This window comes from Melozone crissalis, unplaced genomic scaffold (assembly GCF_028551555.1).
Source record: "Melozone crissalis strain CALT ecotype California unplaced genomic scaffold, PUWL_Pcris_2 ptg000034l_1, whole genome shotgun sequence".
Taxonomy (NCBI): domain Eukaryota; kingdom Metazoa; phylum Chordata; class Aves; order Passeriformes; family Passerellidae; genus Melozone; species Melozone crissalis.
Window position 1 is genome coordinate 15,324,388 of NW_026535812.1, and position 20,024 is coordinate 15,344,411.

The 20,024-nt window shown below is 47.7% G+C and overlaps 1 protein-coding gene across 1 annotated transcript; it reads right to left on the reverse strand.

Annotated features, from left to right (window-relative positions):
* Positions 1 to 6,809, reverse strand: CLDN16 (claudin 16). Its single transcript, XM_054283051.1, has 5 exons — positions 6,693 to 6,809; positions 2,083 to 2,185; positions 1,675 to 1,839; positions 458 to 649; positions 1 to 140 (listed from the first exon to the last, which is right to left on the reverse strand). The coding sequence occupies exons 1-5, from the start codon at positions 6,804 to 6,806 to the stop codon at positions 1 to 3; spliced, it is 714 nt and encodes a 237-aa protein (XP_054139026.1). The 5' UTR covers positions 6,807 to 6,809.
* Between the last annotated feature and the right edge of the window lie 13,215 nt (positions 6,810 to 20,024).

A 20,024-nucleotide genomic window follows, 5' to 3' on the forward strand; every position in this document is an offset into this window, starting at 1 on the left:
TCACACCCTTGTGTCCACCGCATACATTTTGGAGGTGGCTGTCTGCGAGGATGGCAAATGCACGTTTGTTACCAAGGTGGCAGCTGAGGAATAGCCTTTCCTCAAGGAGTAGGCAGAATGGAATCTTCCAGAACTGGTCTCTGTGAGGCACAGAGAGAGAAATAGGAACTGCTAATGAGTGCTTGGTGACTTTCAGCCGCAAAGTTTCATTATTCAGGGAAAGCAGCACTCCAAGGTGTGATATAATAACAACAACACACTTTATGTCATCCTTACACCCCAGCTCCCACATGAAGACCTTGATGTGCTTTCTGGAGCTGCCTAAGACTATTCCCATTTTACAGCTGAAAATATCGTCCCTGGAGATGAGCAACCATGCCAAAGGACTTTCCCCACCTGTAGCACACCCTGAGCAATGGCTCTGTCCCTGAGCTGTGCCTCAGCCGTGCTTCCTCACCTCTGAAGAGATACATGCAGCAGGTGAGCAGGGACCCGGACAAGAAGCAGCCAAGTGACCCCGCCATGCCAAGCCAGCAGGACCAACCAAACTTGTACTGGATGCCCAGGAAGATGTTGTGGAAGAGCAGGGAGGAGCGCTCCACGTAGACATCCACGGCGTACCACACGGAGCCCGTGATGCCAGGGAGACCTGCAGAGAGGGGCCACACTCACAGCCATGGGGGATCAGACCTAAAGTACAGCTGCAGGGTGGGAAGACCTTCCTGGGACAGCAGGTTTTGGCTCCTGTCCATGCTCAGGTGGATTCACCCTGGCTCCTGCTGATACCCTGTGCTGCCAGGCAGAGGCTGCACCTCTTGGCTCAGCACTCACACACACTTCCAGCACACTGGCAGCACTCAGATTTCTGCAGCAAAAGGCAGGAAGCTCCTCCCATCTCAGCTGCTTGTAAAGTTGTCTCTAGAATTCAATTTTCTGATTTTTTTTTTCTGATTTTCAGAACTTTGATGATGTGCTTTTCAGACAAACTTTGAGAAGTGAATTGGAAGATGTTTCAAAGAGCCTCTTAATGTGTTTTACATGTGCTCCCAGTGGCTGGGGTGAGTTATTAAATCTGCTTAGACTGAAGAAGAGGTATCTGCTTGATATTGGCATAAAGTCAAATTATATTATTTGGTACCTAGTTGGCTACTTTCGTGTTTAAAATTCTCCCATTGGCTGTAACAGCAAAGCACCTCAGCCAGTTGGGTATTTATCACCTAGAAGGGACAGACATGCTATTATCCTTTTATTAGAGATCAGCTGCAGAGATTTTGGGCTAAGTGACTTGCCCAAGGTCACACAATCTGTGGCAGAGCCAGGAACCAAACCAGGATGCCAGGACTTTCTAGTCTTTCAGCAACTGGTCTAGAGACCTACAGCAAGATTTCTTTGCTGTATCAACAACCTCAACTGCTCCACAGCGAAACAGCAATAAATGGAAGTCAGTCAACTCAAAGCCAACTCACCTGGTCAAAACATGAACTGAAAGCAGATAAACTCAACTACATGCTGTTTGAAGCAGGTGGTGAACAGAAGAAGCTGCATTACACAAATAAATCAAATAAAGGTCCTTTCCCCTACAGAAAATCGCCAGCCAAAATAAAAGAAGGCTTTTAATGCTTCCCCACTTTGCTACAGGGTGTCGTACAGAAAGGGAACACTGTGGGGAAATACCTGCAAGGAGCAACATAACCCCAGCCACCAGGCAGATGCGCAACTTGATGAGCGGCTCGTCGGGAAGGAATTTCACACAGTCCAGTCCCAGGACCAGGAAGAGAAATCCAAATCCTGACAGGAGGTCTGCTGTTATCATCATGGCTCGGGTCAGCACCAGCTTCACTGCAGGACAAAAGCAGATCATTCCACTGCACAAGGAATGGAAATGTGGGCAGGGAATGGGGTCAGATCCCACGGGAACATTTTATTTTCTGGTGTTCAGCTTTTTTCAGCTTCCCCTGGGAGTAATACCTGACTGAGAAAAGAAACATGCCTCTAATTATCTGTCACTGAGTGGAACAGATACTCTTAGTCTGCACTCAAGTGTCCCCACCACTTGCAGAAACATCTCTGACTCTTACATACCAGAATGCTCGGCGTAGATGGAGTCGTACTCATCACAAGTTTGGATCCCATCAAAAACGTTTGTGACACATTCCCACCACAGGCCACGGCATTTTGTACTCACCTGTGGATTGAGAGGACAAAAGAGACCATAGGGTAAAATATCCACCAATGCAGCAGGTGGTTGTCTTAGCCCTTCAACAGAAATCCTGGTCCAGTTACAATGATGGTCAAGCAGAATGTTTAGCTTGAAGAGAAAAAGTAGAAATATGGAGGGAAAGGACAATGTTTTCTATGTCCCTACTAATGCTTTTACATTAGAGCAAAAGAATTCAGAGTAGACATTAGGGAAAAAAGCCTTGCCTAGTAAGGATACAAATTTTTAAGGAAATTTCTGGGAGGAGCTGGGGGGTGGCTGACCAGAAAGATCTAAGAGCAGGTTTGCTCACCCATTGCCAAACTCTTGTCTAGGCTGAGCTGGGCAGGGCCATGGACCAGACAACCCGATATTTTGCTGCCTGTGCTCCCCTTCCTTACCCCATCCTCCTGATGGCTAAGGAGCAGCTCAGAGAGCGGGAGAGGAGTGCAGAGCAGTCTGGATGTGAGCCCGGGGAGGGCTGCCCCCAGATGACTCAGCTGTAAACACTGGCTGGAAAACCAGAGGCAGCCGGTGCTGATCCCGGCCCTGGGGGTGCTGATCCCGGCCCTGGGGCTCCCTCTGTGCTGCCAGCCCTGGGACCACGCGTGCCCAAGCCACAGTCATCACCGAGACACGCAGACTGGGCCAGGCCGGGCAGCAGCATCGTGGTTAATCGTCTGTCCTCCAGCCCTAGATACCATTCCCAGCCCAGCCTTCCATAAATCACTTTAATACGGGAGGCGTTTCCATTACCAATGCAAATATGGCAACAAGCGCCTTTAAAATATTCCTGGAATTGCTCATAGGAGGAGCAGAGTTAATGTCGGTGCAGCTTTGGACTCCAGCCCGCCCACTTCTGCCAGCGACACCCGCTGCAGTTAATGGAAAGAGAAACTCTTCCAGCAAATGAGCTTCACGCAGGGGAAGGGGACCAGGCTTGCTTGGATGATGCAATAAATTAATTTTTCTTGCACTGTGTAAATCACAAAGCAGATAATAACATATCTCGGACACATAATAAAGTCTTAATTCAGGATGTACTGAAGTCTGTAGCCAACTGTAGTATTTTCTCCACAACACAATGTCTGAGCCAAGCTGTGCACCTCCTCTGTGATACTGCTGTCTGGATCAAATGGGAGGAAAAATGACTCGCTGCTTCAGAATGGCAGAAGAGATGCTATTTATATTTGAATGAAAATAATCTACATGTTTTGTTTCATGAAGATGAGAAGTGCTTAAGGTTTCTGAGAATTTCAGGGCATATTTAATGAAAAATATGATGAAAAATGAGAAGCAGTGATGGAAAAAACTAATTTCATTGATTCTGTGCTTTTCAAGAGAACAGAGTCTCGTAAAATAATTTGCCATGTTTACATTCAATGTATTTTTACCGTGGCCCTCTTAATGCAGTTGCAGGTCCTCTTCTGTCTTAGCTCACCACTGTTCAGGCTGTGCTTGAAATTAGCATATTTTTATTAAATTACATTTTATTCCACTTGTGTTTATATAATTTCTCTTTCCTCCCAAACCACCATAGGCTTATTTATACTACTCTGCATTCAGCTAATCATGTCACTTACTTCCTCACTTGCTGATATTATTACTGTTTTTTAAATCTTACAAGCAGCATCTACATCTAAATTATTTATAAGAAGACTAACAGGATTCCAGGCTTTGTCACCCTCCAAGCAAAACAGAGGTCTTAAGCACAACAGTTACGGTCCAGCTTGTGAAATAACCCCCTTCCCAAACTAATAAAAACTTGTTTAATGTTTTTTGTTCTTGGCATGTTTCAGTTGTCACTACTCCTGGGCAAAGCAGGAGCCAGCCCATGTCCACATAGCCTGTGTACAGCCAGGGATAACTGTCCCATTGCCTGGTGCAGGAGGGATAGGAACAGGTGTCACTGTGGGGACCTGTGGCTGCCCTCAGCTGCTGCTGAGCTATTCTGGATTCTGCTGCCAAGGGCCAACACTTGCTCCTCTCTGCTTTGTGCACTGCTGATCCTTCTGGTTGTTAATCTGCTCCCAAGCCACCCTTGAGCATCCTCCCTTGCACTGACAGCACAGACCCTCAGGCACACGGGAACTCGCTGCTGTAAAGGGGACAGGGGTCAGGGCATGGGGCACCATGTGGGGACATGGATTTGCCCATCCATGGCTGGACTCCTGCACCATGTTGGTAGCACTAATTCCCCATCACCTCTCTCCCCCTACAGCAGATGTGCTCCAGCTTCCCTGGGCCCAGCTGAGGACTCCCAGAGCAGCCAAAATCACAGCCATGCTCCTCATCCTCCACTCGGATTACAAAACACGACCTGCTTTCCCTAACACAAGTATGCATGTAAAACATGAACTGCATAATGACTGTAATACACATAATTATATCCTATTCATAATGTATAATTAATATTAAAATAATTCTCATACAGAAAAAAAGGAAAATTACAGAACAAGCGCACGCTTCTCCTTCTGGGGAAAGCGGAGAAGACAAACACATAAGCAATGTTAGTCACAGTGTTTTACCGCACTCTGAGAAGGTGCCAGCAGACAATGATTACAAGCCCAGCTTGAGTGTAAAACAGGCAGCATTTAACAGTAGTGGTGGTATTTATAATCCACCTGCAACAGGGAGGGACTGTCTACACAATACAGCCCTCGTTGAGAAGCAGATTATGGGCTTTTTCCACTACAAACTACCGCAAAAATGGACCCAGCCCTGTCTTGATGCTTCACAGGGAGTCACTAACTTAAATAGCTTTCTGTAACCTGTTGTTTCTCAAGGGAGGTGAGGGTGAAAGCTGAGTCAGGGCCCCTGCAGCCTCTTCTTCCTGGGATGCTCCTCTCCACTGGGACCACAGTGAGGGCTTCATCCTCCCCAGCTGCAGGGGGTCAGAGTCAAAGCCAAGCAACCAGCCACGATCCAGCAGCTGCTGAAGCATGGAGCTCCCTTCTTCTGGAGCCAAAGTTGCCTAACTTACCCTTTTTTCCATCTGAAAACAGGAGTAACTGCGCACTCTAGCCTTTCTAGCCGTGGACATTCCCTATTTAGAGAGGCAGTGAGTCATTAGGGTCATTAAGATCAGTGGTCAGGTATTAAGGCTGGGGGCGCTTTGCTCCATTATTTAGTATTCACACTCAGAGCCGGAATGTGAGAATAGTGGTTGCTAATGACCAAACTGGGTGTTAATGGAGCACTTCGGACAGCCCATCGCAGGTGCCTTTGCCCAGGAAGACAAGGTTACACAGCCTCAGGTAACGGACCAGCTCTTTACTGGACTCACTCAGGAGCTGGGCTTCTCTCATCTGGTTTTCCCCACAACTGGACTCCCTTGGCTCTTCTGAGTATACTGATACTTTCATCTGAGTATTTTCTGATAGAAATCTGAAATATCTCCCAAATGAAGAGTCACATCCCATCCAGCATCACTGGGTGCACTCTATTTGCCCTGAAAAGTGGCTCACTGAGCTGACATGCTGACCACCAGGAGCTGCACTGCATTGGATCATCACCTTGGCACTTACATCCACCTTTCAGGGTTTCTGACCATCAGACTGTCAGGATTTCTTGTGGCGTAGAGAAAAAAAGTTTTTCTTGTAATTAGTTTTATCCTTCTTTCCTTGGATAATTCATCCCTTCATGTTCTACAGTTAAATGCTGCATTGCAACCACTGAGCAGAGGAGCTCATGGTTTCATATGCTGGATAGCAGATAGGAAGTTTTCCCCTGATACTTTCAGCCAAACTTTCTGTCCTGGAAGGTGTTTCACCTTCACTGCCTAAACCATCCAGTTTGCCAGAGAGCAGATTCCTACACTGTGGACCTGCAGCTTAACTGTACAGAAATGAATGGCTGTGCTGGGAAGAAAATTACAAATTCACAGTACTGAGTGCTGGAGAAGCAGTGGTGATTTTGGACCTGGAGTCTTTGGGGCACACCTTGCCTGTAAGCAGCAATCTGGTCCCTTGCTTGCAATTACCTTTTGCCAATATCTTTCTCTAATACAAGAGTGCTACTGTCCACATGAGTTCCAGGAGATATTGAGTCCCCATGCTCCCCTTAAATTTCTGGTAGCCCTGTAGCTCCATAGCTGGCCAGAAAAAGACTTGAGGAGAACAGTTGTACATGCTGGATGTCTCCACCAAGAAGGCTGAACTACAGAACTAGAGACATCTTGAAAATATCCATGCAGATTGGAGGTACAGGATAATTCTTCTCAAGTTCATGCACATGTAAAATCAAAGCCTGTAGATCTTTCCTGAACTTACTAAGTAAGAGCACAGTCTGGATAAAAAAGTCTGGCAAAGAGAATTTCACAAAATAAGACTCTTCTCATGCTCTTGCCACAGTAATTATTTTCATTCTCATCCACTTTCATCCAGCACAACAGGGAGAAAGAACATGAGAATGGAGTGGAGCAATGACACCAGGAACAAACTCTCTCTAGCACACATTGGTTTTGGTGATCAGACTCTCCTCACCCCAGTCTTACCTCCAGTGAGTCATCAGCATTCACCATCCAGCAGTCTGTCCAGGTAGATATTATCAAAAACGCAGCAGAGAAAAAAGCACAAAAGAAGCCCACATATTGGAGGAAAAACTTCATGGCAGCAGGTGCTCAGCACACCCAGGGGAGTGCGAACAATAGCGCCCAGCCTTGTTCCCAAAGCCAGGGCAGAGACAGAGTGTCAGTGTGCCAGAGGCCCAGCAGGGACCATGAAGAGCAGGACCTCCTCTCTTGTGCAGATGCCATCTGGTGTGATGGCTGCAGGGCAGTGCTCACTGCCAGGGGTCAGGAGGAGGGTGAGAGCGCCCACGGGAGCTGCTGCAGCCAATCCGCCCTGCCCCGCTGCGGCTCCTGTCATGCCTGACTGAAGAGAAATGGGGCTGTGCAGAAGGGACAGGTAACTGCAGCCCTGGCTGCCAGGGGAGGCAGCTATCATGGCAGGTTTTGTCAAAATAGGCATTAGAAAATAGAATCGAAACTTGTTCTCCAGGGCAGAAGTCTTGAGCCTTGCTGAGGGATACAGAGAGGAGCTCTCATGTGCACACACACATTTATTCTTGTTCAATTATTTATGCTTTACCAGGGAGCAATTATTAAGTGTCTTGGTGTAGATCCCAGGCCCCTTGGTTGTTACCCTGCTGGTCTCTGGTGCAGTGATGATCTAGTTCAATGCAGAAATGTCACCAGGGAGGAAAAGGAAAAGGCAGCAGTCATGGGCCTTCAGAGCCAACATCCACCCCCATCCCAGACACAGAACTCTACATTCTGAATTTAAGTCAAACCTCGATACCTCTCATGCCTAGGCCTCAATTTGTTCATGACATGAGTACACCTCCAATGTGGAAATCTTGATGTTTTCAGACTAGTGCCAGTCTGGAGGATTTCAGTTGGTTGGAATTCCCTGCTTGCTTACTCTGACTGCAAACTTCTGCTTTCCTGCCGGGCTCTGCAGGTGAGCAGGGGTCACACAGGCTGGCAGGGGCAGAAGGCTGGGGCCTCTGTAAGAGACTTCTCAATAACTCCTCTCATGCAGTGCTGAGAAAGTCATCAAGGCAGGAAAACCAAAAGGGAGTATGACTAGAAATTCCTCCCACCCCAAATGTACAAAAGCACAGAAACCAACGCATCCTCAATGATCCTTATTTTTTAATATAAAGAGAAGAAGTAACGGGCTGAAGAGCTGCCTTGAATGGACAAATATTCAACACAGGGCAGAGGAGCAGCCTCCCGCTCTGCGTTAAGCTTTGCTTCCAGCTGCTCGCCCAAGCTGGCGGTGTCTGTCATCTGAGCTGCCACCTCCAGATGGAGCCAAGCGGCACCTTTACAGCGCTGCTCAAAGCTTCTGCTTCTCCGGGATTCCCCTTCAAATACCGCAGCAATGAGAAGTTTATTCTCCCAACAGATAACCCGTATAATTCCAATCATAACCTCATGAGACAGTTTTGCCGACAGAGATCACAACTTTTACCCTCGATGCCAGGCTCATTCCACTCCTCATAGGTCACCCTGTGGAATAGGTCCTCAGCACATGCTTTGGGAGGCTTAAGAGGAGAACAAGAGTCCCAGGTCATAAGGCCAGGGTATGCAGGAGGCTCTGCTGCTTCAGCTTTCTGCTTTCTGTTTCCTAATTCCATTTGTAGAAGCTGACAAGTGAAGAACTTTTCTTCTTCCATCTTTCCCAGATGCAGGTCCTGATGTGGTTATGTGGATATGATGCTTTCTCCTGAGTTTTCTGGCATCCAAATGTCTGGATAAGTCAAAGAAACCTTCATGATTTTCACTTCATGGCTTTCTGTGACAAAGGTAGCTTTGTGTTTTCAACAATCCTGACCCATGGGGACGTGGCAGTGACCACACAGTTCCCATAAAGGATCATGACTCTTATTAGCACATACATGTATATAGATTGCATTTGTGTGAGACAGGTATGAAAACACACATCATCTTCCTGTACTTGCATTGTTCTGAGCTCATTAACCTCTGTCTGCACCCATTTTTAAAAAGCATCCTAGTCAGTTGTTATTAGTGGCAACTCAGAAAAAGCAATGTGGTGAGCTAGAAAAGGCCTGAAAAATCTGAGACAGCCTTCCCACAATCAGCATTAAGTCCTTAGCAGTGTCAAGACCAGAGCTTGACAGCAACAGAGCCTGGATTAACCAGGAAATGTATTATAGCCATATGAAATGTATTATAGCCATATGAAATGTTTTATAGCCATTGCCTTCTCCTTCTGTCCTGTACCCAAATGCAAGCCACTTTCAGAGAGGATAAGCCCAGTGGAAAGAAAAGGGACATTTTCTCTTATTTGGTGCATGGTGGAAGTGTCTCTATAGAAGCATGACAGAGGTAGGAAGTGAAAATCTCTCATGAATAGCCAGAGAGGTGTTTCTAAGCTTGTGTGATGGGCACATTGTTCTTTCAGCCCAGCCCATGAAATGCCCATGGATGACAGACCAAGAGGCAAACTCCACCGAGGGGGAGAGGCAGCATGTGAGGCACCAGTGCTGCCTGGGCTTCACTCCATCTCCCCCCAGCTGTTATTGCAGTCCTGGTGATGTCTGGTTTATTTTCCGCATGCCCAGCTGCTGTCCCAGCTCCTTCCACATCCCCGTGTTCACCTTCCCTGCAGGGCAGGGCAGGTGAGTGACCCTTCCTGGAGCAGGATGCCCGTGCTTCCCTGGCCATGAGTCACTGGGGGCAGGAAGTGGCTCCAGCCATTTGCATCTAGCTTGGGGCTCTGGAGCATCCTGGCCTGGACAGCAGAGCAGGTCAGGATCCTCCAGTTTTCCCTGGTGTAAGGCTGCTCCAGACTGTGCAACACAAGATGGCTCATGGCTTTTCACCTGGTGGAGAGACCAATTCAATATCTGTTCCCTCTTTAGGTCTGTGTCTTCAAACACAGCCATAGAATGTGCTGCAGTTACTAGAAAGAATACAATATTCTTTATTTTGTAGGAAATGGCAACGTACATGTTTAATATTCTTTATTTAGAACAAGTCAGCATCTTCTTGAAGCAAAGTCTGTAGCAGTTTCTCATCATGGTCTGCTTTCCTAACTTGCATGACAGATGTCCCCTCAGCTTCAGAAAACAGCTCTCCCAAAATAACCTCCCAAGATGCCTTTGTATAGCCCAAAACCTGGCTGACATGATGCAGGGTAGCTTTCCAGTGAATTTGTAGGCTGTACTACATATGCTATCTGTGCTTTGACACTAACAAAAGCATTAGAGTATCCTAATATTTGATTGTCAAGGCTTGGCCTTGTCGGGCTCTCACTCTGTGTGGTATCAATGCAGCAAAACTTTGCTAATGTAGGAGTTTTATCACCTTGACTACACTCAGTCCCAGCTCAGGGACAAATGCACCATGGGTCGATTGCTTTTATTACTCATTAACACAAGGTGGTCTGTGCTCTCCCTTAAAGCCAAGCTATTTTATGTTAGAGAAAGAGAAGCTACTGCCAGTCTTGGGAAGTGGTTGCCACCAGTCTACTGACAAAACCATTTTTGCAGCACCACCCCCGTGAGGTTGCAGTCCCGTGAGCACAGAAGGGTGGTGTTCTGCCTTTACTTCCTCAGTGTCTAATACACAGTGAGCAGAGGGCCTGGAGCAAGAAGGAAGTGGTGATGCTGTGCATCCATGCATGGAATACAGACCTCTCTGCAAACAGGCAGGCACCATGACGTGACTTGTGCTCAGGGCTTGTCCAGCAGGAAGGGCTCAGGAGTCAGAGGTGAAGGAGAACTTTAGAAAGGGTTTCCCTAAGAGCCCTTCTGCTCCATGGGCTTGTCTGCCCAACCCTTCCCACTCCTCCCTCCTGGCTGCTCCACCTCCATTTTCCTCCATTTTCCTGCTTCACACACCCCCATCCATGCCTTCTAAGTGTGTTCAGCTCCAGAGAAGAGCTCCTGGGATGTGAGATGTATACACAAATAAATTACAGAGCAGTGTGTAATGTACCCCTTCAGCCATGCTCATACAGCCACAAAACCTTGGGATTTAGCTTGGCTTTAGCTCAGTAACCCCAAGGAAAACAGTAAGACTTCTGAGCAGCCTATGATTTTTCAAGCAGGCAATATACAAGATTAAAGGAAAATAGGAAAGCAAAGGCATGTTCTGGTAGATGAGAGCTTAAAGGATTGGTAAGTAAAAGCTGTGTTTGTACATGCGTGGTTGTGTGTGTCTGTATATTATACACACAGATATGCTTGCACACACTCCTTTAAAACAGCTTTTTTAGTCACTACGAAGCAACAAATGCTAAAACAAGCATTTCATTACAGTCTTTTCAGGTTCTCAAAGTACCATCTTCTCCTCAGTACAACAAATTTAGTTTTATGGCTGCCTATGAAATCCCACACCTGAGAAACATATCATCTCAATGATGTATTGCTAACCCCACTTTAGAGCTGGGGCAAACCAGGCCCTGACTAAGTGTCCATAGATGGAGAGCGAGGAGTCCCGCTCCCCTTTGGCGCCGGGGCAGGACTCCCTGCCCGGGCGTGGTGAGATCCCTATCGGTGAGAACGTGTGTGACCGCTCGGCTTTCCCGGGAGCCGCCGCAGAATGCGCGCTGCCCTCGCTGCATACCAGCTGCACGCAGGTGTGTTTTGGCAGAGCAGCTGGGTAGTGGATCGGACACACCTTTTCTCGGCATGTCACAAGTTCCAGTGCACAGCCCTCGTCCCCAGGCACCCCGGGGGCTGTTGATGCCCTGCCACGTCCCTGCGGAGTCATCCTCACCCAAGCGTGCCTTTCCCAGCATGAGCCTGAACTTTCCCGTGCGCTGATACCAGGGTGATTAAACGCAAGTGAAGCACAACCTCCGTGCCACTGCTAGCAATCGTGCGGGAAGGGGAGGGAGAGCAGCGTGGGCATTTAGCACTCTCCAGAGTCCAGAGAAGCACAGGAGAAAGGAGCCGCGGTGGAAGGGCTCTGTGTCGTGTCCGTGCTCCTCAGGGACACCTTAGCGCAGGGGAGGGGCCGTAGGTGAGCCTGGCCCTGCAGGGCTCTCCTGGCTGGAATCCAGCCCTCCCTGTGACTCACTTCACAGGAAACATCCCCTTCAGACCTCTGTGCCTCTCGCTGATACTCACCAACCTGCTTATCAGAGTGACGAAAGACCCTCTAGGAGACTCATCGAGAAAGGGAGGAAAGTAACTAGGGGGTTAGAAATGCACAGTTTGGTAACAGGATGTTTGGTCTGCTATAAAAAGCCCAGGAGGACTAGAGCTGAGGCTTAGAGAGAACAGTTGCTGCTGTGATTCACAGACCGTGAACGCAGGAGAGTTTTGAGATCTGGTTAGATGAGTGGGGGCCAGGTTTGGGTGCAGGGTCTGCAAGGAGTTTCCCTGCAGAGCTCTGGGGCTGTGACTCTCTTAAAATCAGTGTCTGCCCACTTGCCTGCCATCTGTCCGTACCGACACACTCACTGTCCTGTCTCTCCTCCACATCGGAGTCTCTCTGCGCACTAAAACAAGAAAGCACAGCATGTCCTTTCCCTCTTTCTTTTACCTGCCAATATTCTGTCCCGGTGGTCCTGGTTCATGAAGGGCCCAGTTTCTGTTCTTTAAGGAGATGTGTTGTTCCTCACCCACGCTCTCCCGAAGGAGATCATCCCTCCCCTCTTTTCACGCTTAGAGCTTCATTTGCACCTTCTTTGTCAACAGCACAGGGCGTGGGCTCACGGAGCGCTCCCGAAACACCCATCGGCAAAGCCTCTGTGTACATCGGGCTTAAGGGAGAGTTTCACCAGCAGGGACACAGCTGTGAGAGAAACACCCCCAGCCTCCGACCTCCAGCCAGATAACTGGGGTTTTAAACTCCCTCCAGGCATTGAAATATGACCTTGGGTTTCCAATGTGCTCTCCCAGTCCAAGCGATAAAGGGTGTGTTGGAAAGTCCGGGGAAGAAACTCCTTCCCTCCTCCTCTGCCAACACAGTTCTGCTTTCAGTGCAGACGGGTCTTGCACGTAGCCAAGGCTTTTCAAGAGTTTCATTTCCTTGCAGGCATTAGAATTTAACCACATTTAAATACTAAGTGTTAAACTCTGCTCCCCACTGAAAAATCCAGCCGTGTGTGTCATGGCAGAGGTTAGTGAGTGCTTCACAATACCTGGCTCTGATTTGGGTGTCTTAAAGAGGACTGACCACACTGAATGTCAATACTTAAAAATCCCATCATTCTGCTCCTCTCAGTTTCCAAAGACAACTGCTTGTTGGAAGATGGTTGTACAGCACCAGTGTGCCCCTGAGGATGCTGAACAGTTGTTAACTGCTTCTGGCCTGTCATGAGATTTCCTACAGCACAGTAATCTGTGCATCTTGAATGTTTCCAATGTCCAAGGACAGCCCAAATAGGTTTGGTCTTACTGATCCCCAGAGGAATTCCTAGCAGCATGTGAAGGGGACTAAGTTCAGCAACCTGAAAAAGACACGAAACTTCATTTCCTAATCTTTGCATTCCCCCTAACAGTCTGATCTAGAAATCTGGCAAGAATTTATGGCAGAGCCTTTCTAGGAAGGACACTGGATCACTTTATCTTCCCAGCACTAATTATCTGACATGTCATAAGGGCTTAGGAAAAGGGCAGAGGTTGTGGTCCAGGCACAGAAAGGTGAAACATAGCCATACCCTGAGATGAGAATCTTTGAGTAATTTCTAAAGTGCTGAGTACAGCTTGGGCTTTTCCTTGGTGTGAAGGTTGCCCCCAAAACCAGACTCACAGGTACTTGATCTTGATGGCTCACTTGGTCAGTGGTTGGGCAATGTCAATGGTGGTAACTCTGACTTCACAGAGGTAACTCTGTCTTCAGGACTGCCTGAACAGCAGTTCCTCCAGAGCACCTCAGATGAAGTCATTAGGCATCTTTTCTCCTCCCCATCTCTTTGTAATACCATTCCAATGCCTCCTTCTTCCCTTGATCTGATTTCAGCAAGAACAACCTGAGGTTATTCCAAAGAGGAAAATTTTTCAGTGGTGATTCTGAAGGTGATCAGATTCTTGCCAGTCTCAGGAAGTTAATTTCGTAATAGGGTATCAAGTTCATAAATGACCATGGGCACCATCCATCACTGAGTTCCTGGCGGACACTTGGTGAGATTTGGGTAGAAACATGATTCTTGCTATAAATTATCTTGGAGGATCTTGACCAAGACCTTGGAAGCATCAGGAACATGATGAGAGAAAACAGGATGGGTAGATGGCAAGACTAGGTCTTTACAGAGCCCATCTCCTGGAAATGCACTTAGAAAACTCTTCCATGGATGGTACCAGGGATGATTTTTATCTTGTTGCACATCTCTCATGGCTCATGCACTGAGCATGACTCTCACACACACATGGATCTGCCTTGCTCTCAGTCAGTCTGGGTCTCACTTACTCTCCTTGTTTCCCCTCTCCTGCCCTGGGACTGTGACACCAGGAACTGCTGTGCTCCACGTGTTCCTAGTGGCACATGGTGGAGAAAGTGGCCACACTTCTGACAGGGCACACTTTCCATCTGCCACATCACTGCTGAACCTCTTCCCCAGATGCCTCACCACACCTGTCCCAACATCACATTCTCATTAGTTTCATACATTTTGAAAATTGCATTTCTTGTTGATATGATGTAAAGCTACCCTCTAACTACAACATTTAACTCCCCGCTTTTCCTACCATTACCTCTCTAGTACTATGAAACTCATTGTTTCCAGGAATTTGATTGTGTCTGACTTTTGTTTTCTATCTGGCCTCTGGTACAGAATGTCCAGTGAAAGAACAATACTAAAATAGAAAAACTGAAAACAAAATAAATCCTACCATACGGGTCAAATCTCTTGGCCTCCAAGGGTTGGTTTTCGTGCCCTGGAATCTCTATCAGAGCTTCCAGTATTGCTTTGGGAAACAACACACGAGCAGCCAAGTGCAGGACCACCTTTATTCTTTGGCAACTCACTGCCTTGCACAGGCAAGCCCTGAGATCTGAGAGCTGTGGGTAATGACACACAAAGTAGAGCTTTACACATGCCAAAACCACTTACTTACAGACGAGAAAGATTCCAGTGTTTTTGAGGCATTCTGAGGCACAGTCTCGGGCCCTGTAGTCATTTGTTGGTTGCTGATTCAGAAGAGAAGAAAAAACAAAGGTAACAGGTGAAAACTGAGAAGCTGGGGAGGAGACACGATTTCTTTCAGAGCCCTCACTAGAGAGAGGTTTGGAGGAGAAGTCAGGAGTTCAGCCAGCCTCACACAACTTCAGTGTGTTACATGTAAACACATTTTAGCTACAGCCAGATGAAATCCATCATGTGAAGAGTGGAATTAAACTACTCCCAAAACTGTAACCTTATTAAAACTGGTGGGAAAATATGAATGTTTGAATGACTGCAAGAAGAGGGTTGATTATTAGCTTGGTTTATCTCCAGATGATTAGGAATTCCAGGTCATGTCTGCTGACCAAACATAGATCGGTTTATGCTTTTTCTGTCCCAAATATTTGAGAATGAATAACTACTACAGCCTATTTTAAATCATATTTTCAGAATAAATTCCCTGTGTGTAATCAGTATCAAATAAGTCCCGTCAGTGCCTTCGATAAATGCTACCTCCATTGAGCACAAATTTCAATAACAAAGAGGAAATCTGAGCTTTGCTCCTGGAAATGATGGTTTCAATTCATCTCTGTAGGTAAAAGCTCTGGTTTTGATGCTATTCACTGCCCTGTGGTTTATGGGCAGTGAGAGTCATTTGAAGGAAGTCTTCTCCAACAACATTTTTGTAAAAGTCTGTACTGAATGGCAGCCCTGCAGGAGTAAGCAGCAGATGAAGGGTTAAACTTTCCTTGTGCTGTTGCCCTCTCCAGCCCTGAAAGCTGTGATCTTTGGCTGCTTCAGCTGCTACCATGGTCAAACACAGTCTGCAGACCAGGCTGGACACAATCCTGACTAATCCCAGGGAAGATTTGCAGAAGTCTTAGATCCTCCTGACATCTGGGCAAAACCATCTGGGCGCTGCCTGCAAAACAGAGCTTGGAGCTAAGGTTCAGCAGGGGTGTTTCCCCTGGATGGATGGAGGAGTAAGTGGGAGAGAGAGAAGAAAAAGCAGCCTGCAGAAAACAACAAAGCCTTTTTGAGGTTTTTCCAGACAATGTAAACCTGAGCTAAACACATGTGGTCCTCCCAGTCCACCCTTTTCCTCCAGAACCTTGGGGACTTCAAATGAAACAGCAAGTCACAGAGTTCAAAAGAAACAAGGTGTTCCTCTTTCCTGTGAAGTACTGAGTAAATCTGCAAAACTCCTTCCTGTAGAATGCTGCAAGCACCAGAAGTTTAAAAAAACAAGCTGGATTTATGGAGGGAAAACCGAGTGAACAAAATTAAAGTTAAAAGTACTGGCACCGGCTCAAGGTTTATTCAGACATGGATCAGGGCATGCTATAATGCCTTTTGGAGAAGGGTCACTGTTCTTGCATTATTTCCTGGCTCTACAACCAGCTGCCACCAGAAACACGGGCTGGAGTGCTGCTGTCTGGCCATTCCCATTTTCTGGTCCAGTTGTGAAGCTTGTGCCTTCACTCTGAAACCAGAGTAATGCAGCTGTGCCTGCTCTGCACACCTGCTGCTCGGTGCACCTGCCCATACTTACAACAACTTACAATCAGGTGTTTACCCTTGTACATGAGTTTTAGCCCAAGGATGAATTCAGGGGAGTCTGGGGGCAAGCTTTAGGGTATGCAAGGACAGAGAGCCACACGTGAGCCCATGCTTCCCAAACACAGGCACGCACAGTGAGACTTTCCCCGAGAAATGTCTGAGAGAAGAGGAAACCAGGCTGCTCACCTGCAAGTCCTGGCAAGTGTTGAAGCTTGTTTTTGCCAGAAAAGGAAACAGGTATCGTTTACTACCCACAGAGCTGAGATCTGTGCTGAGGACAGCGCTGAGGCTGCTCTCTGACTCACACCCCCCGAGGGAGTGACATGACCAAGGTGTTGAGCATTTGGCCAGGGCTGTGGCACACGAGGGCAATCTCTCTGAACAATTAGAGGAGTCTCTCTACCTGCAGACAGAAACATCCCAGTTTGATTTCACGGACTGTCTGTACACACGCCTCCTCTCACTTGGTCATGCTATTGTAAAGGACAAAAACTCAGCTTGCATGTTTACTTAAGAGCAGGCCAATCACTGAGGACTGTCACTAGGGGAGTACCTTTAGCCTAAAGAATACAGAGGAGATTGCAACATCTTGGATAAACCCAGGTCTTTCAGCCGAGATTAATGATCTGAAGGAATGGTATTTCCCAAAAGTCAGGTATCAAAACTAGGTGAAAATAGAGTGAAAACTCTTTGGGAGTTCCAATGGAAAAAAAAAAAAAAACCAAAAAACAACAACAACAAAAGAACCTCAGGCAGAGGAGGAAAGACAGTGATTAGGAGTAAAAAGAGGTTTTATTTTGCCCACTGAGGCAGAGCAGAAAATCATCCAAGAAAAGAAATGAGATATTTCATGACTCAAAGAAAGGAAGGAAGTTCAGAAGAGGAGACTAGGTGCTCTTAGGGATACTGTAAAATCCACTGCAAATTCCAGAGCACTGAGAACATTGATGAGTGATGAAGGGGAAAAGTGGAGTTTCAGTGTTTATCTTGCTATGTAAATTCCTTGTGATGATTCCACAGAAATAGTTTCTGGGTTTTGAAATCTTTCATGAAACATGAATAAAAAGTATCAACCTCAAATCATGCCTAGAAAGCAAAATAAAAATTGGGTGTTCATGAGGCTGGCACTGTGCATGAGGGGACTGTGTAAACTCTGTGTACAGATTGTCAGAGATGTTCAGTGGTTAAAGAAGCATTGGCAACCTGTGCTGCAGCCTGTGAGGGCTGCAGGAGGTCTGAGAGCACATGGATGTGTATCCTTACTGCCTTTCATTGGCTTTGTTTGACCCAAGGCCACTCTGTCACACAGTAGCCCTGCCAGTGCAGCTCCATCAGGGACAGAGCAGCAATGGGATGGCTGCACTGCCCCTCAGGAGCACAGCATCCATCTCCAGGCTGCAATCCCATAGTAATCCTCACAGCATATTGCTGTTTCCAGTCTAAGTTCCTAGTCCTTCTGGAAGGGGAAGACACTGAGCACAAATGCTGTCCCTACGGTATGAGCAAGCAGTCAGACTCGACAGTTTTGGCACAAACTGTCCCCAGAGTGCCACCAGGATAAGTTCTAAGATCAAGCCTAAGCCAAATTTTCCCAAGGACACCGTGGCCATGAATTTCAGTCCATCCAAGAGCTAGCAGCATGGTCAGGGTGCTACAACATGCATCACATGCTGGTGCATGCACTTCCCCAAGATCAGTCTTGATGTGCCTCCCAGTATCAGTGCAATCAGATCATTGGTACCCAGGACTCCTCCCTGTACTTTCCTAGAAGGTTCAGTATAAAGTCCAAGACCTTCCCATCCCTCCTTCAGTTTTCACTCCTGGCTGCTCAGAGCTTGTAGACAAAGGATCTAAACCTTCTAAAAGTGTCTTGGTAACTTTTAACCCTGTCCAGAGCTGACCTTGTACTGCAGGAGTCAGTGAGGAGCTGCCCAATCTGTCGGGATAGGGGCTGGCAGGAGGTTCAGGAAAGGGGTGAATCAGTTCAGTGCTCTAAAGCACCAGGAACTCTGCCCATTCCTTTGGAGATGGACACTGTTGGACCGAAATGACTCCACAGATGTCAACAATCAAATCCAGACACTCCTAAATCCTCTCTCCTTAGGTCCGCATGAATTTCTGCCCTGCCTCTTTACCAGGCAAAGAGTTGTTCCTCACAGGAATCAGCTCCAACAGCCAGCACCATGCTGGTTTCCCTGCTCCCTGTTTCAGAGTTCTTCATGAATACACAGATAAATCCAGCTACTTTGTTATCTCTACATTGCCAAAGAAAACTTTGCTGCTTTCTTCTTCTCCACTCCCAGAAGTATAAAACTGTGGTCCACAGAAACACAGGAAATCATTTATTCACATGCAGAATCACAGTTCCCTAATCCTTCAAAAGTGGAAAAAGGCATAACTGGAAAAGTTTGCTACCAGGCAACTGGGGTGGATTTCATCACACCAGCAATGCTGCCTGGACACTAGAGACCCGCAGCCACAAGTGTTTTCAGAGCAAACCAGCTTTGCTTTGTCTCTGGTTGGTGGAGCAAGATTGCAGTGGCTTTTCTCCCCTTTGACCCCCCTGGCATTGCACAGGACTGCTCAGGTAATCATGAGTCTGCTTGTTTGTCTGTTTGCAAATCTCAGGAAGCAGCTCCAGCAAAATCTCCTAAGTCATCAGAATGCAGCAAAACACGGTGTCAAAACAATGCAGCCCCATCCCTACCTCCAGCAGGACCTTTATCAGGAATTATCACCTGCTTATCTCAGAGTTTGGGATTACAGCAGGTCCAGGCTGAAGGACCCCTCAGTCCAGCCTGTGGTGAGGGCGGGCAGCACCACCCAGCCCATGCTGTGCCCTCTGAAGGAGACATCATTTCCTCACTTTGCCTGCTATGATGCGTCAATATTCAAATATTCGTGCAGGAAAAGGGAAACTAGAGCAACTGGACAAACACACACCCAAGACAGAGGACACTCCTTCCTGGTCTCTAATCCCCTGGTTCAATAAACCTTAGCAAATCACTGAAGAGAAATTTCTCCCAGTAATGCAGAGGTGTACTGTCCTTATTAAAATGGTAGGTTCAAAAGTTTGGATTTGTTCGTGGATGATGAGTGTTTGCACAGCTGCCTCTCTGAAAGCCCTTCAAAATCAGAGTGCTCATAATTCCCATGGCTGCTCTACTGCCTCCTCTGTGGCTGGTTATCCCACGCGTGCTGCATGTCCAGGAGCCAGGCAGCGAATCTGCAGGGGGAAATGTCCTCTGCCTTGCCCGGTGGCACTGAGCGGGGCTGGGACGGGGGTCACACACACAGCGCAAGTGGAACCGGCACAGCCCTGTCCCCACTGCCCTGCCCGCTGTGCTGGCTCCGGGAGGGACCGAGGGAGACCCGGAGAGCCAGGTTTACAGCTCCAGCAGGTGAAAGACAGCAGTGAGCTGCCAGCCCCAAGGAAGGCTAGTGGGGTTCGTGCTCTCAGCACCCCCAACTCGAGGAGTGGGCAGACCAGGACACAACCAGGGCACCCATTCGAGGTGCCAAAACATCTAGGGGTACCAACGCAGCCCCCCATGGGGGACAGAAGGGGTCATTCCTCCGTGGGGAGGGTGCAGGGGGGTCACAGGCCCTGAGGGAAGGTCACTCCCCTGAGAGAGGGGTCACTCCCGGCCGCACCCGGGGCTACGCGGTGTGGAGCAGTG